Here is a 24,939-nt window from a genome sequence, read left to right on the forward strand (position 1 = left end):
AGTAAAACGGTGGATTCAAGTTCTCAAAATTCGGACTTCAGTAATTCAAGCTCCTAAAATTTCCAAAGTTCTTATTTTCCAAATTCACAATATCAATTATCAAATGTCTTCAAATTTTTCTCAACAATTTCCATTAAACTCTCCTGGTGGTTCGAATTTTCCTCAACAATTTCCATTAAACTCTCCTGGTGGTCCGATTTATCCTCAAACAATTTCCATTCAACTCTTCTACTGGAACAAATTTTCCTCCACGATTTTCATCCTACATTCTTTCTAACTATTTCATGCCTCCACGAAACCAATCTCAACAAACTAGCTCCCAGTTTCCTCAACATTCTTCACAAATTCCCCTTGCTAATGATGACGATGATTGTGTCGAGGAACTTGTTAAATCTACTGCAAAGGCAAAGGAGACAAAGATGATTTGGACACTTGATGAAGACATCCTTCTTGTAAAAGCTTGGTACAACACCAGCACCGACTCCACTATTGGCAATCAACAGAAGAAAAATGATTTTTGGGAGAAATTTGCTGCCTACTACAATGAGTGGAAGCCAGAGGGCACTGTTGCGCGAAGTTACTCGTAGGTAAAAAATCATTATTATAAAATAAATCCAGATATTAATAAATGAGCAAGCATCTACAATAATTTATGGAGCTAGCAATCGGGCGAGCGGACAAGACGATGATGATGTACTGGAGGCGGCAAAAAGACCATGGAGAAACAATGATGCAAAGAACAAAGACTTCAGGTCCTTGCATGTATGGAAGATCATCCAAACTTGCGAGAAATGGACTCCTCAACAAATGCCACAGAATTCTCAGAAAGAAACTAAAAAATTTGAAGCAGACAGTCCATCTTCTACGGATACTGGAGCTCGAATGTGACCGATGGGACAACAAAGAGCTAAACAACAAGCGAAACAAAGGCTAAAATGACATCTACAGTCAACGAAGATAAGTGGAAGCAACTTAACGAGCACATGGCTAGACAATTGAGCCTTCAAGGAGAACAACTCAAGCTCCAGCATATTGAGTTTTGTAGACAGGATACTAGTGGCATGTCGAAGGATGAACTGTACAACCACTTGAAGCTGGTAGTTGAAATCAAAGCAAATGCAGCAGATACTGAACGCTTGCTACAAATGCATGAAGAAAGACATGGCTTCCCGAGAATGCTGTGAAGCCTCGATTGCATGCATTGGGAGTGGAGGAATTGTCCAGTTGCATACAAATGATACTATACACGAGGCGATCGCGAAGTTCCTACAGTAGTTCTTGAAGCGGTGGCATCGACAGATTTGTGAATATGACATGCTTTCTTTGGTGTCGCCGGAGCAAGCAATGATATCAATGTTCTTCATGGATCTCCATTATTTAATCAATTCCTTCAGGAAAATGCCCCACCAGTTCAATTCACGGTGAATGGTCGGATGCATAACAAAGGATACTATCTGACAGATGGAATTTGTCCAACTTGGGCTTCATTCGTCAAGAGTTACCCATCACCAGGAGATCCGATCAGATGTAAATTTGCGCAGAGGCTGCAAGAGAAGACGTCGAACGAGCGTTTGGAGTGCTACAAGCTCGTTGGGCAGTAGTTCGAAATCCCGCGCAATCTTATTTTAAGGAAGACCTTCGCAATATAATGCTCACATGTATTATTTTGCACAACATGGTCATTGAGGATGAGGGTGAAGAAGTAGTCAACTGGTCTGACGAAGATACAACTCCTCAACAACCAATACCAATGGGTATTAATAATTGGGAAGCATTTGAAAATTATCTCCAAAATCACAAGGATTTAACAAATAAAACAAGTCCATCTCTAACTTCAACATGATTTGACACAACATATTTGGCACAATTCAATGCTACATATGGCTATAATTAAGTAATATTAGTTTGAATTATTATGTTTATGTGCTTTCAATTAATGTAATTTTAATTTTTGCAATGTAATTTTAATTTTAGTAATGTAATTTTAATTTTATTAATGTAATTTTAATTATTATTTATAATTTAAAATTAAAATAAAAATATATAAATAATAATGCAAATAAAATTAATTGAAATATAGATATATATATATATATATATATATATATAGATATATAGAGAAAATGTGTATTATGGTTGGACCCTGAAAAAATAAGAAATTGATTTATTGTTGGAGGAGATATGAGAAAAAAATGTAGGTGGATATCTAAAGCTGATGTGATAGTGATGTGACAATTTGAAAACTAGAAATTGAGATCATTATTGAAGGCACCCTAAGGCTACATTTATCAATGACCGAGAACAATCGGTCATCACTAGATGACAGAAAAAATAAATTAAAAAAATAATAAAATATTGACTAACATGATGACCGGTTCTTCAAAAGGTTGCAGACCAACCAAGTTCATCAACCTTTAAGATTAAATGACATAATGCCATGTGGCATTTGATAATTAAAAAATATGACAACAAATAATAAAAAAAGAAAAAGTATTTAGGTTGTAGTAGGTTATTGATAAAACATAAATGTTGTTAAATTATAGATTGTGTATGTGGAAGAGAGAGAAATAAATTTTTTATTAAAAAATTTGGTTGATGTAGGTTGTTGATAAAGATAGTCTAAGTGATCTTGTGACTCTTTTCTATGGATGAACCTCCAATTAACTCAAACGAAAATGAATGCTCTCACGCACACATCACCAGCACAACCATCAATAAGTCGTTACAATGATCAATTAAACATGCACAGCAACATGTGTTATCAATTTGTAGCTAATAAGTTATGAAATTTAAGAATCTTAATTGAACGTTGCGAGTACCAAATTTTTATGGAATAATTTCATTTAATTATATCAATGTTACTCATTTACTAATTTACAACACAAACTTTAGACAAAAGAAAAAAAAAAACACAATCTTTAAATCTTGACACAATGTCAATAGAAATTAAATAAAATTAAAGTTAACGTGATTTGTCAAAAAAGCACATGTAAACTAATTGATCGACTATTTGAATAGTAATATCGTTGTATTGTAACTTTTCCACAAATACATGACTACGATTAATCACACAAATTGTAAAAAATATTTATAGTTTCAAAATTTATTAGTCGTGTAATAAATAAATAAAAAGTGATATTATTAAATGCAATTATCACTTTTTAATTGGTAACAAACCATAAAAAAAATGTAATTTCTGCGGACATGACAGCGCACTTTAGCTAAGCGGTGCATGTTTTTGAAACAGGCAATTGAAGCAGCATTCATCCCTCCCTTTCTCTCTTGCCCACACGCAAAATATTTCCCCCTGAAATCAAGTTTCTCTCTCTAACTTCAATTAAAGCTGTTAAATTCCCTCTATTTTTCTTTCCATTTCAGCTCGATTGCGTCTTAGGGTTTCTAATTCAGGCTAGGGAAGTGTTATTAAGCTGGATTTGATCTGCCATAAGTTTCTCATCGCATCGCAAGTCTTATTCCGACGTTGTTTTGGATGCGATTTGGACGGGATAAATGGCTTCGATTCGGAGAACACTTTCGCCGTACAACGATCGATCGTACCAGAACGGACTCAACAGTCCATTCTCGCCGCAATCGCCGTCGCAGAAGCTGTTTTCCCAAGGCAGAACGACTTTCTCTCCTGTTCGTAGATTTGTTGCGGGAGTCTTCTTCCGAAAGCACCAGCCTCGGAAGAATTTTCAGCTTTCCTGGAAAAAATCGCTTTTCCGCTGCTTCATGTGCTTCTTCTTAGGGTTTTTGCTCGGCATGGCGCCCTTCAATAACGATTTTAATGAATTGAGGCAAGGTGATTTGAGGAACAGCGATTTCTCGTTCGAAATGAAGCCGGAGGTGGTGAGCGACAAGAGGACTGCGGCCGATTTAGCTTCCGTTGAGAAGCCGAAGGAGGATGATTTGGTCGTCGCTGCTGTTGAATTAGGAGTCCTTGAGAGGACCGATAAAACTGATATGAAGAAGGTTTTGGATTTTGTGCCTGGCAAACAATTGATCGTGGTGAGTCCAACTTATAATAGGGCTACGCAGGCATACTATTTGAATAGGTTAGGACAGGTCTTGAGATTGGTCAAACCGCCAGTGTTGTGGATCGTGGTGGAGATGAACGAGGCATCCATGGAGACTGCCGAGATTTTGAGAAATATGGGAATTATGTATAGACATTTGGTTTGTGTGAAAAATAATACAGATGTTAAGGATAGGGGAGTGCACCAGCGGAATACTGCACTTGAACATATTGAGAGGCATAAGCTCGATGGGATGGTGTATTTTGCTGATGATGATAATATCTACTCGCTTGAGCTATTTGAGAACATGAGAGAAATCAGGTTGGATATTAGAAGCTGCACTTTTACCTGCTTTTAACAACTATACGGTATTACCTGAAAATATCTCTTCTTTTTAACTATAGGTGAATATCCACTCACTCTCACATACTGTATAAAATACGGACAAGAAGAATCTAAGAGGTTGAATTTTAGTTATTAGCCATCGGAGAACATTTTGTGCTACAAGACAATTGTGTGGATGCTTTAGGATGATTAGGCTTTTACATAATGTAGTTACTCTTCTTTGCTGTGTAAATTACTCATTTCTCGGACCTTTGTTTTGCATTCTCATGTCTGTTAGTATTCTGTGTCTTCTAGGCATTGTATATAAAAGCATAAGAGACTGTATTCCGTTTGTTGTGATCATTGACTCTCTGTTAATGCGAGTTTGAATGTGTTGGATCTAGTTTTGAAATGTAAGAAAATATTTTGTTGATTTAAGTTCTTTTTAAGCTGTTCCGTGTGTTTGGGCAAAGTTTTAACTAAATGAATGTGGTTCTATTCCTCTGATTTGTGGTGGACTTTAGTTCAAATGTTTTAAAATATAATCAGCGACTTCTCCCTAGAGAACTGTACATGTGCTTTAGAACAGTTAGGTTTCTTGGGTTTTTAACCAAATTTCATTTTCTTTGTGATAGCTTATGGGTCTCAGAAAACTTTGGAATGTGGGATAAAGCAGTCACTTTTAAGTTTTATTCATTTTTATGCAGAAATTTTGGGAATGGGGAAAATAGTTACTTGTATCTCTCTCCTCTATGTATCTGATGGTGTATTACAAGATGTTGGAACCAATGTTCTATATTGTATTTTGAACCTGGTACTAGCTAGAATTCTTTCTAGTCATCTCTTTCCCTGGCTCTGCAGTTATTGGCTTAATGAGCAAGAAGGAAGCCAATTTTTCTCTCCTTGTGTATGAAGTCTGCAATAATCATAACATGTTAAAAAAAAAAAACTAGTGTCAAGTGCAAGTAGGCTCTTTCCACAGAACTAACACGTGTTGCATAAGTAATGAGACTAAGTTTAGGAACCGGGATAAAATGCACTGGAGTAGATAGTTACTACTACAAAAGCTCCTCTATTTGTGAGTGACAAGAAATAAAAATTGTGAGTGACAAAACCTATATTTTGGTACAAAATTATTTTATTTTATTTTATACATACTTGTTTGACAGATGAATATGCTCATCCAGAGGTGATTAACTTCTCTTCTATTACCTCTTATTACATTAGTTATTGATATAATTATTGACAGTCTAATACATTTGCCTGAAAATGGTTATGCATGTTTTCTTATCAAGTAATGGAAGGATGGGTTAACTCGGGAATATTGCCACTTTATGGCATATCATGGCTTAGACAGTCTTGTCCCCTTCCATTTGGAAGCAGATAAGCATTTGAAGCAATTGTGATAGGGATAGTTAGGCTCAAAAGTCAAAACAAGCCCTTTCAAATTATGTGACGTATTAACTAACTTCCATACTTTGTTGTCCTAGCTGAATTAGTTTAGTCCCTTTGGCGTTGTTTCCAGTTTCATATTCATCTTTTCTGTATCATTAAGGCTGAAGATGTTTTTAATAGACTCTTCATGTGAAAATAGAAAAGTTATTGAATTAACATGCACTAAAACAAAAAACAATAAGTATCTGTTTTATGATAGTTAGCCATCAAGTGATGGGATTGTTTTGTACATCTCATGATGAGTTTGGCATCTGCATGAAGAGATGTGATGTTCTGGACTGATTGAAAATGAAAAGACATTGAGTTATAGAAAATTAGAAATCCATAATTGGAGTTTTACATAATTAAGAAATTAAAAATTTCCCTTTGGGACTGGAAACAATTTGGCTATTATTTATTTTGCTTTGTGTGTGGATGGGTGTGTTGATTTCTGATTCTTTTTAATGAATGGACTATATCTATAAGAACAGGGCTGTATCAATCTTCCTTCACTTTGATTATGGCGAAGTATACAACTTTGTGATCCAAGGAAAACATGAGAGTTTAAGACTTCATAGTAGATCTTTTTTGTCTGACCATGACCAAGTTTTGAATCTCACAACGCCTCACTCCATCTCTCTGCTATAGCATGACTGCATGAGAAGGCTTTCTCTTCATTTCTCATAATTCCTTTTATGTCCTGGTGCTGTTCAGTCGTTTTGGCACTTGGCCTGTTGGCATGCTGGCTCAAAGCAAAAATAAAGTGATATTGGAAGGCCCTGTATGCAATGGAAGTCGAGTAATAGGATGGCACACAAATGAGAAGAGCAAAAGACTTCGCAGATTCCATGTGGATATGTCGGGCTTTGCCTTTAATAGCACCATACTGTGGGATCCCAAAAGATGGCATAGACCAACTTCAGATCCTATCAGGCAATTAGACACAGTAAAGGAGGGTTTCCAAGTGTGTACCATTTCATTGATATCTGCTGTCATTTTATAATCACATCCAGCTCAAACATAATTCAAACTCTAATTGGAAATTATTCCATCTTTTCAGGAGACAACTTTCATAGAACAGATTGTGGAAGATGAGAGTCAGATCGAAGGTATTCCTCTAGGTTGTAGCAGGATAATGAATTGGCACCTCCATCTAGAAGCACGCGGACTTGCTTATCCTAAGGGCTGGATGCTACCGAAGAATCTTGCTGTAGTTATTCCTTCCAAGTGATATGATTTGATCTAATGGTATTACACGTGTCATGTTGATCTATGAGGTATGCTTCATGTCCTGAACTTATTTTGTTTTGATCCATGACCATGAGATGTACTATCTATAAATCTAAGAATTATTTTATCTGTTTATTCCACTTTTGATGGTATATATACTTGTTCTCAGCCAAAAAGTTTTGCAATGCATATGCCTAAGCTGCTAACTGATGCTACTATGCCCTGTGCTATTCAAATTGATTATTATGCAAATGCTGTCTTCCACGTTCGAGAACCTAGGAAATTCCCTGGGATAAGTGGGTGGTTTTGGCTCGGGGAAAACTAATACTAAGATGAACCAACCTCACAGATCTTAAATGGATACTAGCACATGCATCACACATAGATTTTAAAATATATGCGCTTATATTTATTTGTAATGACAAATTCTAATAGTGTATCACTAACTAGGATTATTATAAAAAAAGTCTGTAAATGCTAACAAATTATCAAAATCTTCATGAATATAATTTATAATACTACACTATGCCCTTAACTTAAGTATATAAAAGGGACAGTAGCCTTTTGGGTCTAACGTTTTGGTTATCAAGTGTGTATGTTTTACTAAAATTGAGGTATGTCGATGTTCTTCTAGAAATAAGTATGTGAAAGGGATAAAATAGGCAAAGCCAATATATATATATATATATATATATATATATATGCTGCGTGTTCATCCGGAACTGAAGAAAATTTGAAGTAGTATGGTTGAGTAGATATAATGTTTTTACTTCCGTGCATATGATACTCTCACAGGTACCTTCTTTTATCATTTTTCTCTTTCTAGTAACATGATTGTTGAGCTATGGAGGTCTAAAGTTGGTCTGAACCCTGGCTTTGATGGAAATCTTGGAGTAATTAAGAAAGATAATGTAGAGTAGACAAGGAGATCCATTGGAACCACTTGCGAGCATGATGATTTTATGTGGCCTAATGGAATCAATCATAGAGTTGGCTGCCTGCTAACAGTAGTTTTATTACTTTATACAGTTGCAGAGCATTATCTGTTGGAGGTGATTGTTGTGTTGAAGCCAAATCAATCCAGCATGTCCCCGTTTTTAAGCAGGAGACTTGCATTTCCCTCCAACGGAGACGTGTAGAGGGAACAGCCTGCCCCTACTTTCATTTATGATTTTTTCATTTCTTTGAGAATTCTTTGCTGCAACAACACTCATTTTTGTGGTATAGTTTCTATACGTATGAAGAGGCGTGTCGAGGAGGGTGCTGCGTCCCTACACTGTTGTGGGTTGTGTGAAATTTGAGTTGGTGGTTGCAGTAATATAGGAATAGCCTCACATGAGGTGATAAATTTTCTTTGTCCATATTGTAGCCCCTTTTATGTGTTTTAATACTAGTGATCACAAGTCATAGAGGAACAGCCATTTTATTTTTGGTCTATTTAAAGGAAAAGACGAGTTTACCTTCAAAGTCATACTTGACGAAAATTATTTACTTTACCATGAAATGACTTCTTATTCCAGGCAGCCCCTTTTCCAAACTTGAATAAGCATTTTATTATTAATGTTATTTTTTTATTTTTGGTTTTCTATATTATAGGATGGCGCGAATTGAAAGAGCTTTGACAGTACAGGCAATTTCTTTTCTCTCTTTCATTTGTACAAGTTTCATAATTTGCATTACATGATGAGCAACTTTAACGGTTAAGTAGGCTTTTTCAGCAGTTTGATTTTTTTGCTCAATACTGGTACAATATAGTACTCCCTCCGTCCCACTCCAATAGTCCTATTTTCTTTTTCGGGACGTCTCGCTCTAATAGTCCTATTTCTATTTTTGGTAATGATTTTACACTACAAATAATGTGGTCTCACAAATATTTACACACTTTTACATTCAAAAAGCAAGTTTCTTAATCTCCGTGTTCAAAAGAAATGGGACTATTGGATCGGGACGGAAGGAGTATTAGATAGAGATGTCTTGAGCTTATAATTAATTAATTACTATGTTTTTTTTCTTTTTTTTTGATAAATTTACAATATTAAATAAAGAAATTAAATGATCGCGCCACAAGGGACTCGAACTCAAGACCTTTAGCCTTACGCATTAATCCTTTATCGCTTGGCCAACACACGCACACTAATTATTATGTTTCTTGTTCCTCCATCAGAAGGATTTAGAAGGTGTTGGGCTTAGAGGTGGCCAAAAAAACCGGAACCGGGAACCGGACCGAAACCGGCGGTTCCGGAACCGGAACCGTTAGAGACGGTTCCGAACCGGAACCGAAACCGGCTCAAACCGGTTCGGTTACGGTTCCATTTTCTGGAACCGCCGGTTCCCGGTTCCAAATCGGAACCGGAACCGTGGAACCGGCCCGGAACCGCCAGAACCGGGAGACCTCGATTTGCGTGCGCTTTTGGCTGAAAATTAAAGTGTGAGATGGGCTGGCAGCATAGTGAATTGATTGGCATGCTTTGCAGAGCTTTGTCTGACTGCCATCGGAGCGTATGTTCCCATTTTTCAAATTTCAAATTCAAACACCAAATTCACCTCAAATTCACCTCAAATTCACCTCAAATTCACCTCAACATCTTCCTATAAATACACCCCTAATTCTCTTCATTTTTCCTCACACCAACTATCATATCCTCATTATTTCTCTGCAATTCTCTCTACAAAAACTCTCTCTATATTACTTTGTTACTCTCTAAATTAGTCTCTGCACTCTCTTTCTCTCTATATTACTTTCTCTATATTACTCTCTTTCTCTCCACAAATACTCTCTCTCTGCACTACTCTCTCTACTACTCTTCTTCCTTCTTTCATCTCACTACAAAAATGGCTGCTTCCGGCTCTAGTCGTAGTGGTGGCAAGGGAAAAGCTCCCGTTGACTACACTGCTACCATTGTAGCGGTCGAGCAAGCATTTAGCGAAACGGGATACATGCTCGATGAACGAAGATCCCAAATGGCACCGCATAATCTTGAAGCCCAACTATTGCTCAAAGATCATACATTAGCCGAAGCAAGAGAGCAAGAAAATAAATGGGATGATTTGTTCGTAGAGTACCCCATATCCACGACCGAAGGCGACACCACCGATGCGAGCGAGTCATCTCAATGCACCGAAGGCGAAGACTTTGACGATGACTTCGACTTCGACATGTAGAAGACTTCATGATTATGCGGTGTCACCAAAGGTAAGACGAAGGTAAGAGAACTACGTGGACTTTGATTCCTTCGGGATACGTAGGCAACTTAATTATAACTTAAATGTTATAATTAAGCTCAAGTCCTATTTCCTTTATTTCTTTTTTCTCCCAAATTACAAGTTGTAAATTAAGAGTTGTAATTTTATTTTAGCATCCAAAAGTTGTAATTTGTAAATTATACTAATAAGAGTTGTTATGTGTAACTTAAATTATATTTGTAAGAATTGTAATTTATAAGTAGTTGATTCAAATAAAGTAATTATGCAATATTTGTAAGAATATATTCTTAGAAATATATATTCTTACAAATATTCTATCAAATATATTTAACTTAAAAATTGCAATTGCAAATTTGTAAGAATATATTTGATAGAATATTTGTAAGAATATATTTGTACTCCTAGTTAAATATATTTGATAGAATATTTGTAAGAATATATTCTTAGTTAGAATAAATTGCAAATTTGCAATTGCAATTTTTAAGTTAAATATATTAGATAGAATATTTGTAAGAATATATATTACTAAGAATATATTCTTTGTAAGAATATATAACTTAATTACATAACAATATAAGTTAATTAAATAAGTTAAGAATATATTCTTTGTAAGAATATATATAAGTTAATTATTTTATATTTGTAAGAATTACAACCTTTATTTTATTTAATTAAAGCATATTTAATTTGAATACAATTTTTTTTTAAAAAAATAACGGCGGTTCGGAACCGGAACCGGCGGTTCAGAACCGAACCGGAACCGCCGGTTCACGGTTCGGAACCGGAACCGGAACCGTCAAAGGTGTAACTCGGTTCGGTTTCGGTTCCCGTGTTCGGAACCGTGGAACCGCCGGTTCCGGTTCGGTTCGAACCGGGAACCGAACCGTGAACATCATGTATCTGACTCTGAAAGTACCAAAAGGTACGTCTAAATGCAAATATTTTTTTAAATAAATAATCTTAATAATTCACTAGTTTGGATGGCGAAATGAATTGGAAACCAACTAAATCTGGCATGTGATTCAAAAAACACCGAGTCATAAAAAACATCTGCTACTAATAAGTTCGGGTGTACCAAATGCATGTAGCTAGTGAAGTACTAACAACATAGATTAAACAATAACTGTAATTGAATGAATTATCTTACATAAATTTCAATAATTGTTTGGATGAGCTATCACTTTACGTTAATGATTAACTAATTCTTGGAAACATATTGATTGTGGTTTATTAAATTATATTAGTATGTTGTCTTGCTATGCACGACGAACATTGAAATTAACTATATTTAATTAAATAAATATATATATATTTTAATAAATAAATAAATATTTTAAAATTTAAAATTGTCGTAACTTATTCATTTAAATTTCATTTTTGATAATTTTTATACCTTAGTAAAGATCTTATCATGAACTTAAATTTAAGATACATATTAAATATTTTTTCATGAATCAAATTTGATGATGTTTAAAGAATAACTTTAAAAAATTAAGAGAGAAAAGATAGTGAAAATTTTGGTAGGAGAAGAGAGAGAAAAATGAAGGGAAAAAACTATCTTTTCATATACTCCCTCCATTTCAGCTAAATTGATCGATTCATTTTCAACAAGGAATTTAAGAAATTAGTGTTTTAAATGTGTTTGATAATTATATATTTTTTATTTATATTTATTCCATATAAAAAAATTGATCAACTTAGTTGAGACGATCCCAGATAAAATATTGATCAAGCTAGTTTGGACAGATGAAGTATTATATAGATTAATTCATTCTCGTGTAAAATAACGTCACTTTTGTTATAGTATTTTATTTCATTTCATTTATATATTCCATCATATGTATCTTATTATTAATTTCACTATTTAAAAAATATTTATTATAAAATAAAAACTAATACTCTCTCCGTCTCATATTTTAATATTCATCTTTGCATTTTAGTATGTTTTACTCTTACAATTTAGTATTCATTTCTATTCCTAGTAAAAGTACTTTACACACCCTCATAAAATGTGGGTCCTTATTGCACTTTAGTCACTTTAACTCTTTCATAAAGGTATAACCCTTATTCCACTCACGATACACGTAACCATTTTAATCTTGTCTTTTGTTTATTTAATTATATTTAGTTAGTTTTCTTTTTTAATTATAGGGTTTGCATGTAGTTAATTGCATGTATGCGATTAATTTATTAATACTTTATTTATCCCTCATATTTATGCATACATTGTTATTTTGGTACGTCCCCCAAATTTATGCACACTCTATTGTTTGACACTATGCCACACATAATTTTCACAATTTTACCTTTTTACTTAATAATTTACCCATAATCTACTTAACAAAACCTCAATGTGAGACTCTTTCTTCACTATCAATACTCTAAAGTCTAAACAATATTTTATTAAAACTCGTGTCGTGATCAACTATTCATATTTATGGGGGATGGAGGGACTATCATTTTGTCTTCCAATTCCTAATTTACAATTCCTTGTGCTTATTTCTTGTGGATTATTTGACCAATAATTTACATGTTTAGTTATTCAGTTTGAGGCATAGCGAAAATAATTGTTTTAACTGATTTAAGAATGTGTGATCGATATAATTTAACATTGAGACCTTATAAAAATAGGTGAATCATAAGCAGGGGCGGAGCCAGGGGGGCAGTGGGGTCACTGGACCCCCCCTGGAATTTGGTAATTTTCGTAGGGGTATTTTGGTAAATTCATATATTAATAAAAATTTAAAAAAAAAAACTAATTTTAGGGCTCATTTTCGCATCTCTCAACCTAACTTCAGATTTTTTTTTTTCTCCATTCCAATTGCGCCGCTGCTCTTTCCTCTCTGGACTCTGAATCGCCATTCCAATGGGTACTTCAAAGTTTGGTATTTGATAGCTTTAATTTGGCAAAGTCAGCGATGACTTGTGTATAAAGAAATTGGATATTTGATTGACTTTTAGAATTTTGCTTTGATTTTGAAGTCGGCTATGTAGATGTGCTGCGTGTAGTGGGTAGAATGCCTTGTATAAAAGTTTTGCTTTAAGTTTGTCAAAATTTATTTAGTTCATTTTGAATCATAGTTAAGTCTGCTGATATTTTGCCAAGTATATAGATATTGTTTCAATTTTTTTTTGAGGGAATATTTTGCTGATATTGTTTCAATTTTTTTTTAGTTCTGCTGATATTGATTCAATTTAGTTTTGCTTAAGCCTGCTGAATTTTACTTTTTTTTTTTGTATTGACTGAAATAGATATTTCGTATGCACAAGACGTAATTAGTTGCTACAAGTTGGGGATGGTTCATCTTCAACAATTAATGACATTATAATTGTTTTAAGATTTTTATTTATTTTTAATTAATTAATTAATTTATTTAATTATTAATTTTATTAAAAAAAATTGGACCCCCCTAAACTCAAAGTCTGGCTCCGCCCCTGATCATAAGGAGCTATTTTAATGTGCTTTTGGAGTTAGTAGATTTTCTTGAGTTATAGCAAAGATAGATAATTTATTAATCAACTATCATAAATTGTTCCAGCGAGAGTAAGTAATTATTTATGTGATATATCATCAGTACTGGATTAAGCTAGTTATTTGGATTAATAAGTTAATTATGTGAATTTAATTAACGTAATTGCAATCCCTAGTATCAGACTTTTATCTTTATTATTTATGTTTTACTTTGTTTTGATTTGATTTTATTTTATTTTTGCCTAGTTTTAGTTTATCGTCATTTCATTGTTTCTTTGTCTGAATATTTAGTGAATGCTTGTGTTAAATTACTTATTGTGTTTTGTCATATCAATCTATGTGGATACGATACTCAATTTGTTATATATGCTACAATTGTACCGTATTAATTGCAGTAATACATTATTATTATTTTAATGATCAATCTCATAATAATTTAGTGTTCGCCCTAATTGAGAGCAAAATAGTCATAGAACATAATATATATATATATATATATATATATATATATATATATATATATATATAGAGGTGGGCTAAAATAAAAACAGAATTTTTTGTATAAAATGGAAACGGATCTCACCCATTGATTTATCTAGATCATATGGCCTGATTTCATCCTAAATATTAGCCTACAAATAAACGCCAAAATACTTAGAGGTTTTTTTCGTCATTTTAATTCCTCTGATTCAGTTACTATAATCTTATTTAATACTAATAAATTATTACCATATCAAAGCAAATCATCAGCGACCTTTTTTTTTAGAGAAAGCAGCAACATTAAATCCTAACCTAATAAAATATCTTTAAATTTGGATTTCACTTTTCATAGAAGAATAACATAGAGCAGATCGAAAATTGAACAATTCAAAAATTGAATTGAACATCTCGAAAATTAAATTGCATGCATAATTGAATTGAACAGCACGAATTGAAAATTAAGTTGCATGCATTACGTGTTGATACAACACGAATCGAAAATTATTTTAATCCGATTCAGAAATTGTTAAAATAATTCATGCAATCAATTGTGTGATTCATTGCCCATGTGAATATCGTAGCCATATTAGTTACGAATTACGTTTTGATACATCACGAATTGAAAATTAAATTGCATGCATCACGTGTTGATACAACACGAATCAAAAAATATTTTAATCTGATTCAGAAATTGCTAAACTAAAAATAATTCAAGCAATTAAACTTTTTAATTCGTTTAAAAGGTTTAATGAATCAATGATTAAATAATTATTTTAATTCATGCAATCAAATAATTATTTTAATATATTATTTGATCTCCAAAGTGATTGCAATCATGTCCAGTGGCAAATCTTCAAGGTGATTGCAATATTGATATGGTCATATTGAATTTTCATATTAATTGGGCACTATTTTCGAAGAAGGTTACTAGCCGATTTGTGTTTTTTGCCCAAAGTAGCCTCAATCAAAAACTATGCATGATTCAGTAGTGTATTGAATTTGAACCGATGAATTAATAAAATTCTAATCTAGACTGTCCAATACAATAGATCTACGGTTATGAGTTATTTTTATTTTATACACTAAAGGGTGTTTTCACCCTAGCCCACCCCTATATATATATATATATATATATATATATATATATATATATAGCCAAAATTTGTGTTTTTTAAATAGGAGGCCAAATATCGAGTTTTATTGCTCAATATGACTATCTCAAAAGTTGACTTTAATTATTACATCTTCTCTCTCATTACAAATGTCTCATTACTATTGGACACGAAGATTAAGAAATATATAGAAAGTAAATAAAATGGATTGGTGAAAATTGTTTAAATATTAGATATAGATAGAGAATATATTGTCAAAAATAGAATGAGACATCTGTAATGAAACATCCTATTATGAAAAGTGGGACATTTGTAATGAGATGGATGAAGTAACATATATTAGTATTTGTCAAATAAGACAATTATTGTATATTTTCCATAGGCAAAAGAAGTACGAGTACTAGAAAAGTATGCAAAAAGCCAATGAAGCCTTGCTCTAGTGGCATAGCTGAGGCACCCAAAGACTCTCATAAGTCTTGGGTTTCCATACGCAGAGTGTTTCTCGCCTGCGTATTTTTGCACCGTTTGGGTGGTGGTGAGGTCCCGCTTGCGTGCGGATTGCATAATTGATTATATTAAGATATTTCTTGTAAATTAAAAAAGAAAAAGAAAAAGAAAAAGGAAAGTATGCAAAAATAAAAACTAAAAATGGAATAAATTGATTTTGAGTTGGCGGTTCGTAAAAGTGACGCAGAGTATAGGAATAGGAAGACAAAACCAACACCAAAACCTCAATCTATTCGGGTCGGGAATCCGGGTCGATCATGGAGACTTGGGATCCGACGACGAAATCCACACTGACACAGATCCCTCTGCTGTCGGTGAAGGCTGGGCCGCGCGACGGCGCCGCCTGGACGCAGCGGCTGAAGGAGGAGTACAAGGCGCTGATCGCCTACACCGCGATGAACAAATCCAAGGACAACGACTGGTTCAGGATCTCCGCCGCCAACCCGGAAGGCACCCGCTGGACCGGCAAGTGCTGGTACATCCACAATCTGCTCAAATACGAGTTCGATTTGCAGTTTGATATACCCGTTACTTATCCTGCCACCGCCCCTGAACTTGAGTTGCCCCAACTCGATGGCAAGACCCAAAAGGTTCTATTTTTCTTTCTTTTCAAGGCTTTTTATTTACTCGATTGATTTTTTGTTTTTATTGTTTGTGTGTTGTGTAGATGTATAGAGGAGGGAAGATATGCCTGACCGTCCATTTCAAGCCGCTGTGGGCCAAAAATTGGTAATTTTTTAAAATTTGTTTGAACTGATTTATTGTTTTAATTTGAACTGTAGAATTGATTAGCTTGTGCATGAGTTATGTGTTTGAGTTTCTGGTGAATGGTAATGATCTAGTGATACTGTTTGCAAGCTCTTGTTTGGTTTACAAAACATGTTTTGTTGATGGAAAATGTAGAGAGCTTGATTGGGAATGCATCGAATGTGGTAGATTTTTTTATTAATCTGCTATCCAGATGGGGAACTTCTTATCATCATAGATTTCTAATTATGGATGAACTGTGGGATTTTCAGTTTTGAGGCTTACTGTTATCTCATTTCCTCGGTTTTAAACCTTTTCCCATTGATACTTGATGCCAACAATAAGGCTCCTACCACTGATGATAACTTTTGGGAGGAGTGAAGCATATAGATGGTTAATGAGAAAGGATTAAAGGCGTCACTAATAGGGGTGTTTGCGGTCCCACTATGATGATTTAAGGGAAATAGAATAGTTATGAAATTTGAGGCTTGTGATATTGACTCATAGCTCTGGTACTATGGTGGTATGCTAGTCTAATGATATACCAAGTTCCAACACTATTGATATATGGAAAGCCATATTCATTAGCAATGATACCTTTGCAAATTTGTATCCACAATATTATATGTTCCTACAGTTTTTTATAGTTCTTAATATTAATTCGTTGTTATCTAATGATATGAATCCTTTACATAGAGGATAAAAGAGAATTCGTTGGAGTTATTATTATTATTATTATTTGCTATTTTATTTGTTTATGGGTTGTATCAGGCCAGTCTGATTCTATCATTCTGGTATTGGACTGACTCTAGGCTGGTAGGGCTAGTTAGTATTTGAATATGGTGGAAGTCAATAAGTCGTTAGTTAGGGTGAGGAAGGATTATTTTTGAATTAGCGGCCACTTGCTGTCTAGGAAGAAATTCCGTGGATCCTTCTTAGTTCTTTGTTTTTTGTTTTCTGGTTTCAGTCCAAGTAACTTTTGGTGTTAATATTTTGTTTCTCGATACGAGTACCCTTGATAACTTTGTGAAATGAATCACCCGTCTCACTGATAATAACTGAAATATAAGACTTCTAAATCCTTTTTCACCTGTTCTCCTGAGTAGGTAGCCAGACCTCACCTATATTTCTAATGTTCTAATGCATTTATCCCCTCTGTAGCTCTGTCCTGTAATGGAAGTTATTGTTGACTGACTAATATATGAAGAGAGGTTCTGTTTAAGGTAATAGGAATAGAACTTTTGATATAGAAAAATACAAATGTAGATGTACTATGCAAAAAGGCATGCATTGTTATGGAAGCATCTTCAGCTAATCATAAGGAGTCAACTTCTCTTGGTAATCTAAACAGCAAAATAGGCTTGAGAACCTACATAGAACCTCACGAGTTGTATTTGTTTCATTTGCATTTGTACATAAGAAATGGTGGACTGATACAAGAACTGACACGACCAGAAAAAAAATGCCTACATTTACCATAATGGTCTTCATTATACTTCTGATAGTGTGAGAGTTAATAAACACGCAATCTTTAAGTACAAGGTTGGTGCTCTCTACTTTTTCTGTGAGAGGTTTATAAACTTGCATCTCATCACTGTGACAAGAGGAATTTGATATTTTGGAACCATTTTTCCTCCCTACTTTGATTCCATAATTTTCTTTTAGGCTGCAAGAAATATTTATAAAACCCAACGAAGACTTACTTCAATATTTCATCATCAGTTTATTTTTTTGCATGTTTTTATGGTTTCTATCAAGGAAAGAACTTCATTTTCTGCACCGACTGCGAGTGACTATTCTGACTCCACTTTGTTTTGTTCTAATTTCCCAGTCCTAGGTTTGGCATAGCACATGCCCTTTGCTTGGGCCTTGCACCATGGCTTGCTGCTGAGATTCCTATTCTCGTTGATTCTGGAATGATCAAGCACAAAGACGATACAGCGGTATCCAGTGAATCTTCCGATGTAAAGGCTGTTTGAGTACTAACTTCAATCTTAACGAATTCTACAGTGTGGTAGGAACGCTGACATTGAGCCTAAACTTTATCAAAATTAAAATATCCAAATCTTCGAGAGTTTGGTCTTTGTCCGGGATGTGAAACCTCTTGAAATGGATGTTTTTGACTTGTCTCCTTATAGTTTGTTCCATGCTGAGTTCGTTTTCTTCTTAGTTGGTGAAGCTACTTCCAGATATCATATCGGGTATGTCGCGCTTGAACAAATTGTACACAAAATCTAATAATGTGCAGAACATGTTTCTGAATCTTGCATCTATACAAGTGATATTAACTATTTCTGGTATTTATTGCTTTGTGATCGTATTCATAGAAATGACACTCAAAACTGCTTCCCCATCTACTTCTTTATTGTGAATTTCTAAGTTTTCCATCTTGATTTCTTGAAATGAATTCCTAAACAATGTCATTCTTTTGCTGCTGAATTACTTTATACTTTTCAAGTAATTTGGAGGTCTGTAGGTTGATATTTTTTGAGCTTGATTTTGAGAAATGATGTTCAGCAATCAGCCAATCAGATCAAGACCCAGCAGACCAGAGAAATCACAACATAGATACATATTCTAAACAACTCTTGTGCTCTAGTTTTGCGAATTTCTCCATCATTTTGGGAGCTATTTTAAAGAGGAAAATTGCTATTTCAGTCATGGGTTAGAGAGAGAGAAAGAAAGACTTTCATAATATGGATGGATTTTTATTACAAGATGACTACATTCTATTACTACCAAATAGTGCAAGTGCTAATCTTGTAGCGAGTAAACACAAGAATGTTGTTAAAAATTAGGTCCAGCTGCCAAAATCTCTTCAGTCAGTTTGTTGTCTGCTCCAATCTTGTAATTCAAAAACCCTTCAAAATTCTTCTTAAATAGACCTCCCAACTTGAGCAAGGTCTCCTTGTATGCCTTCTTATCACTCCACTGCAAAACCACAAATACATTAATTTCATCACAACTTACTCCTCTCTCTCTCTCAACGTACCGTGTTAACAGGATCCAGGATTTCCGAAGGCACTCCATCAACCCGAGTTGGGATTTCAAGCCCGAACACGTCTGTCTTGGTGTAGTTTGCTTTCAAGAGGGCACCAGAGTGTATGCTGTCAATTATCTTCCTCGTGTAAGCCAGCTTGATCCGGCTTCCTGACCCATAGCTGCACGTGCAATTCTAACGTTATCCGCACCATCTTTGCTGCAGGCAATCACTTATCACAGCTAAGAATGTTCATACCTTCCTCCAGACCACCCGGTGTTGACAAGCCATCCAGTCGCCCCGTGTTTCTTCATCTTCTCGGCCAACATTGCTGCATACTTGGTGGGATGAAGCATGATGAATGCTGCCCCAAAGCATGCTGAGAACGTCGCTGTAGGTTCCTTTATACCGTCCTCTGTTCCAGCCACCTGCATTCTCACCTCCAAATTCACACTACGAACCCTCATGTTTTCACAATGCATATATACATAAACGCGTACTCACCAGAGCTGTATACCCGCTGATGAAGTGATACATTGTCTGTGACATGCTCAGCTTGCTCACCGGGGGGAGCACCCCAAACGCGTCACATGCCAAAAGTATCACGTTTTTCGGGTGAGGCCCCACGCACGGTATCATAGCATTAGGTATGTATTCTATGGGATATGCTGCTCTAGTGTTTTCTGCAATGCCAACCACAAAACAAAACAAAACCACCATCATTTTACAATCTATATGTATACTATATTCACCATTTCCCATTATTCTTTACCTGTAACAGATTTGTCTGAATAGTCAACCTCTCGAGTGTGCTCCTCAAACACAACATTTTCTAGGACTGCACAACATCCATCAAATTAATCTCACAAAAAAAAAAGAAAAAAAAAAGGTAGGAAAGAAATCCACCTGTGCCAAACTTGATAGCATTCCATATATCAGGCTCCTTCTCTCTAGACAAGTCTATGCACTTGGCATAGCAACCGCCCTCGATGTTCGAGACACCATCCTCACTCCAGCAATGCTCGTCGTCTCCTATCAAGAACCTGTTGTGATCCGTAGACAAAGTTGTCTTCCCAGTCCCTAAACAAGAAAAAAAAAATGACAGATTGTTTATGGAAACACGATGATGAGGTGCTATGTATATATATAGAGACCTGATAATCCGAAGAAGAGGGCTACATCTCCATCTCTCCCTATATTGCAGCCTGAATGCAGGGAGAGGATGTGGCGCTTAGGCATTAGATAATGCATGAGACTAAAGAGGCCCTTCTTCATCTCCCCGGCATACTGAGTGCCGAGGATGACCATCTCCTTCCTTGCAAGATTGATGTCTATGCTGGTTGATGAAGTCATGTAATGTGTGTAGCGGTTGCATGGGAACTGCCCCGCGTTGTAGATGGTGAAGTCCGGTGTTCCAAACTTGTCTAACTCTTCGGGACTCGGCCGGATGCACCTGAGTGTTTGATCATCAAACAACAACATTCAAGGTAACAGATTTGTGGATTTGGACAGCATTTTGGAGTTTGTTTGCTCACATGTTGTGCATGAAGAGAGAGTGATACGCCCTTGCAGAAACGATTCGAACTTTGATGCGATTCTTTGGATCCCAATTGAGGAATTGATCGTTCACAAATACCTAAACAAATGTTCAATTTCTTGGTATATTACTTCAACACCATGCATCTATATATATCAACTTATCATGCTATAATTTCAGATTATGAGATAGATCAAACTGCAGTAGTTGCAGTTGGAAAAATACGAAAATAATTGGAAACTAAAGAGGTGGATTTATGAGACAAATTTGATCTTTAGTCTTCAAATATAACATTTTCTTCAAGGCATTAATTTTTATTCTTTTAGACACCAAAAAACGAAATCCCCCTTACAATTACGAATCCCGTTCCACCAATCAACCAAAATTCACAATTGATGAGACGATTGTCTGATATATAACAACGTATCGAGAGAATTGAGAGGTGAGAACGAGACTTACCCGTGAACTTAATTTTTAATTTACAGACTGTAGGATTATAAAATATAAATACAAATAATATCATGTGCATCATGCATATATGATTTGGTATTTTTTACATCAAAAATCGTAACCTAACCAAAGCTAAAACAAAAATAATCGAATTTATATATATATACTACTCATTTTTAACAGGAAGGGCTTGATAATAAACAAAATAAAATAAAATAAAATTCCGTTGAAAAATATACCTTTTCCAAAGAGCATAAGTAATCCACAGCTCTTTCTCTATTAACCAAGAAACTGTGCTCATCCATTTCAATATTGGGGGAACCCCTGTAACAATTTTATTTTTGGCAAAGCTAGAAAAGATATATATATTCGAAATTATTAATAAATGAAATGAAAAGAAAACTTACTTTCCCCACCAAAGATCTTGAATTGTGGTTTCATCTTTGACAATACGTTTATCCCTTGGTGAACGTCCAGTCTTGGCTCCCGATAGAGTCGCTAACGCTCCACTTGATGTGATGAATGATCCCTTTTCAAACTTGATAGCTTGCTCATATAGTTCTGATACAATTTTTACACTCATGATTGAAACGCCGTCGTTAGCTCAAAACATTAGCATAGGAGTAGAAATTACCAGCAGGGGAGAGATTATATAGGATGTGAGTGAACTTGAGAGCACTGTCGCTAATGTTCAAGGCCGTGGGGACCACGTGGTGGTGGCTCACCGCCGCCCGCGCCTTCGGATCTCCCCTCACCACCTTCGGCCCCGTCTCCCGCGTCAGCGACGCCAACGACGCGCTTTATTTTCATTCATACAAATAAATTCAATAAAAACACTAAAATTAAACCATAAATTAATTAATGCGCCTACCTGATGGACTGCAGCTGCTGTTTGTGGCGGTCGCCGTCGGCAAAGGCGGCGGCCTTGGGGGTGGTGGGGAGCGACGTCTTCTTCCATTGAAGGGAGTGCAATTCGTCGACCGTATTGGCCTTCACCGGCGGCGCGCTGTCGTCGTGGCAGATCTCGTCGCTCTTCTTCGGCAAGCTGTTGCCGTTGGTCGCCATTTCTGCTCATTTAAATCATATACGTGTCAATATATGTTGCAGCGTAAATAATTGAAGATAATTAATTAATTCCATGGTTGAAGAAACTAACTGATCGATTTGGAGAGAGGTTTTGAGTTAAAGCATGCAAAATGCATGATTTTAGAGGTATATATAAACTCATATTTATAATATCTTCAAATGAATCAAAAGTTTGTTACCATTCATCGAATTATACTCGTCAACTTTGCAAATGCTGGAGAACAAGTTTCGATGACCGCGTCCATTTTATGTAAAAATTAAATAAAATGAATACTAACATTCTATTTACTACCTATATTTGAGGCTTAATTATTTGGTTAGTTATAGAATTGAGATGAGGTCATCTATCTATATATCCTATAATTTAGGGTTCCCGATTGAATCTCACATCAAAATTAATTAATATTTTAATAAGTTATTATAAAATAAAACTTAATATTGGAATCAATACTAGATAAGGATTCAAATTAAATGAATCAATCAACATTAGTGATACTCCCTCCGTCCCATATGGGTAGGCTGAGTGTGATTTTCACAAGGATTAAGAAAAATCATTGGAAATGAAAATATATAAGTAAATTTCCTAGTATGCCCATATTTATTATTTAATGATATATCAAAGTGGGAGTACATTAAAGAATTAAATAGGAATATAATAGTAAATGAGTAAAAAATATTACTTTTTATGGAAATAAACCTATATAAATGGGACATTCAAAAAAGGAAAACAAGCCTATATATATGGGACGGAGGGAGTATATTATTAACTAATGCGTGCGTGAACAATAAGATACAATTTATTTATCACAAAAACTTGCGTACACTCGGATCGTACCCAACCCGGATCCGACCCAATTGGACTATCCTACTCGAATGTCAAGTGTTAGTGTTATTTCGATATAGTGTTAGTGTCATCTACATGTAGTGTTAGTGTTATTTCAATATAGTGTTAGTGTCATTTTCGAAATAGTGTCATTTGTAAAACAAAATATTGTTAGTGTTATTTTCAAAATAGTGTCATTTGTAATTAAAACAAAATAGTGTTAGTGTCATTTCAAGAAAAAATGGGTCAGAATAGTCCAACTGGATCAAGATCCGGGTCGAATACAACTCTGGGGTATGGTACACCCGGATGTACAGGAGATCACCTCTTTATCTATAAGCGATTTTTTTTTTGAAAGAAAAAACTACTAATATTTATAAGAGATTTTAAGCTAGAGGTATTGTCATCTTTTTAGGTCTGTCGTGCGTTGTTTTTTAGGGCTTCATCTTTTCTTGGTTCATATATAGAGCATTGAGTGGTTGATTCTAAATTCGTTTATACATATTGTTGTTTTGTTTTTAACGTTAAGAAGTTGATCACTAGAATACTAATATAAACCACAACTAACGGTTCTATTGTAATAAGGCAATTACTGTATTTGCATGGACTGAATTAGTAAAATACTTCCTCTATCATAACTTTTAGTGAATTGAAAATAACACGTGTTTTAATAAAGTGATTGTGTATGTTGTAAATGGAATAAGGGTCTCACCTTTATGAGTCTTAAAATTATTAAACTGAAGTAAGAGTCTCATTTACTTTTACTAAAAATAAAAATGAATACAAAAATGTGGAACGTCCAAAAATAAAAATATATAAATATAAAAAGTTGAGACGCAGAGAGTACAATAAGTAATTTAACACTTATCATCATTCAGACTAAACTTCTCAAGTTGGGAATTTTTGTAATTAGGCAAACAATTATAACTTGCAAAGAAACAGAATCAAATCAAATAACCACATTAGAAAGAAAGAAAAAATCAAGTGATAAAATATTGTTCAGGGAATGTAATGACTCAACAAAACTAATGCAATTAACCTATTAATTAAGTTAATTTAACCACAAGAATAATCATCACATCCTCTCACTACAAAAAAAGTTTCTACTAGTGACATGAGGTTTGGTAGCTAATATTCGTGTCACAAAAATTAATGGTGTTTGAAAGTGTAACTATTAGTGATTAACTACATTATCAAATGTCACTAATTTTTATGACACATATAATAGCTACCAAACCTCATGTCACTAGTGGAATTTTTTTTTGTAGTGTCTCCCCTGAAAAGTTTATGAAAGTAAATTAGTAAGTTATCTATCTTTGTTGGGTCTCAAGAAAACCTACTAACTCCCGAAAGCACAAAAATAATTTCTTTCTATAACTCACGTATTTCCGTTGGGACTTAAGGTAAAATTTTATTATGCATTTTTGAATCGACTGAACAATTATCATCGCAGGGTCTTAAACTAAACAACTAGACGCACAAAATATTGATAAAGTATTTCACTAAAAACAAGCATCATCAATCATAAATTATAGAA

At 34.7% G+C, this 24,939-nt stretch overlaps 3 protein-coding genes across 3 annotated transcripts; 2 read left to right on the forward strand and 1 right to left on the reverse strand.

The window, feature by feature from the left end:
• The first annotated feature begins 3,170 nt into the window (after window positions 1–3,170).
• LOC131010633 (probable beta-1,4-xylosyltransferase IRX9H) lies at window positions 3,171–8,508 on the forward strand. The gene is made up of 4 exons (XM_057938255.1): window positions 3,171–4,337; window positions 6,489–6,738; window positions 6,835–7,051; window positions 8,034–8,508. Exons 1-3 carry the CDS (start codon window positions 3,511–3,513, stop codon window positions 7,003–7,005), a joined length of 1,248 nt encoding a protein of 415 aa, XP_057794238.1. The 5' UTR covers window positions 3,171–3,510; the 3' UTR covers window positions 7,006–7,051; window positions 8,034–8,508.
• Window positions 8,509–15,904: 7,396 nt separating this feature from the next.
• Window positions 15,905–18,826, forward strand: LOC131010635 (ubiquitin-fold modifier-conjugating enzyme 1). The gene is made up of 3 exons (XM_057938257.1): window positions 15,905–16,369; window positions 16,447–16,508; window positions 18,358–18,826. Exons 1-3 carry the CDS (start codon window positions 16,037–16,039, stop codon window positions 18,503–18,505), a joined length of 543 nt encoding a protein of 180 aa, XP_057794240.1. The 5' UTR covers window positions 15,905–16,036; the 3' UTR covers window positions 18,506–18,826.
• Window positions 18,357–22,720, reverse strand: LOC131010634 (phosphoenolpyruvate carboxykinase (ATP) 1-like). Its single transcript, XM_057938256.1, has 13 exons — window positions 22,650–22,720; window positions 22,365–22,560; window positions 22,128–22,291; window positions 21,901–22,054; window positions 21,733–21,817; window positions 21,042–21,142; window positions 20,661–20,959; window positions 20,413–20,586; window positions 20,279–20,344; window positions 20,011–20,189; window positions 19,765–19,934; window positions 19,519–19,687; window positions 18,357–19,457 (listed from the first exon to the last, which is right to left on the reverse strand). Exons 1-13 carry the CDS (start codon window positions 22,693–22,695, stop codon window positions 19,314–19,316), a joined length of 1,947 nt encoding a protein of 648 aa, XP_057794239.1. The 5' UTR covers window positions 22,696–22,720; the 3' UTR covers window positions 18,357–19,313.
• Window positions 22,721–24,939: the final 2,219 nt, after the last annotated feature.

The sequence above is a fragment of the Salvia miltiorrhiza genome, chromosome 2 (genome assembly GCF_028751815.1).
Source record: "Salvia miltiorrhiza cultivar Shanhuang (shh) chromosome 2, IMPLAD_Smil_shh, whole genome shotgun sequence".
Lineage (NCBI taxonomy): Eukaryota > Viridiplantae > Streptophyta > Magnoliopsida > Lamiales > Lamiaceae > Salvia > Salvia miltiorrhiza.

Coding starts and splice junctions, on each gene's coding strand:
- LOC131010633 (XM_057938255.1), top strand. CDS start 3,511: ATGGCTTCGATTCGGAGAACACTTTCGCCGTACAACGATCGATCGTAC. Junction 4,338..6,488: donor GAGAACATGAGAGAAATCAG/GTTGGATATTAG, acceptor GGTGCTGTTCAG/TCGTTTTGGCACTTGGCCTG. Junction 6,739..6,834: donor CAGTAAAGGAGGGTTTCCAA/GTGTGTACCATT, acceptor CCATCTTTTCAG/GAGACAACTTTCATAGAACA.
- LOC131010635 (XM_057938257.1), top strand. CDS start 16,037: ATGGAGACTTGGGATCCGACGACGAAATCCACACTGACACAGATCCCT. Junction 16,370..16,446: donor TCGATGGCAAGACCCAAAAG/GTTCTATTTTTC, acceptor TGTGTTGTGTAG/ATGTATAGAGGAGGGAAGAT. Junction 16,509..18,357: donor CCGCTGTGGGCCAAAAATTG/GTAATTTTTTAA, acceptor CTAATTTCCCAG/TCCTAGGTTTGGCATAGCAC.
- LOC131010634 (XM_057938256.1), bottom strand. CDS start 22,695: ATGCATTTTGCATGCTTTAACTCAAAACCTCTCTCCAAATCGATCA. Junction 22,055..22,127: donor ATATAATCTCTCCCCTGCTG/GTAATTTCTACT, acceptor AAATTGTATCAG/AACTATATGAGCAAGCTATC. Junction 20,587..20,660: donor CCTCTTCTTCGGATTATCAG/GTCTCTATATAT, acceptor TTTCTTGTTTAG/GGACTGGGAAGACAACTTTG.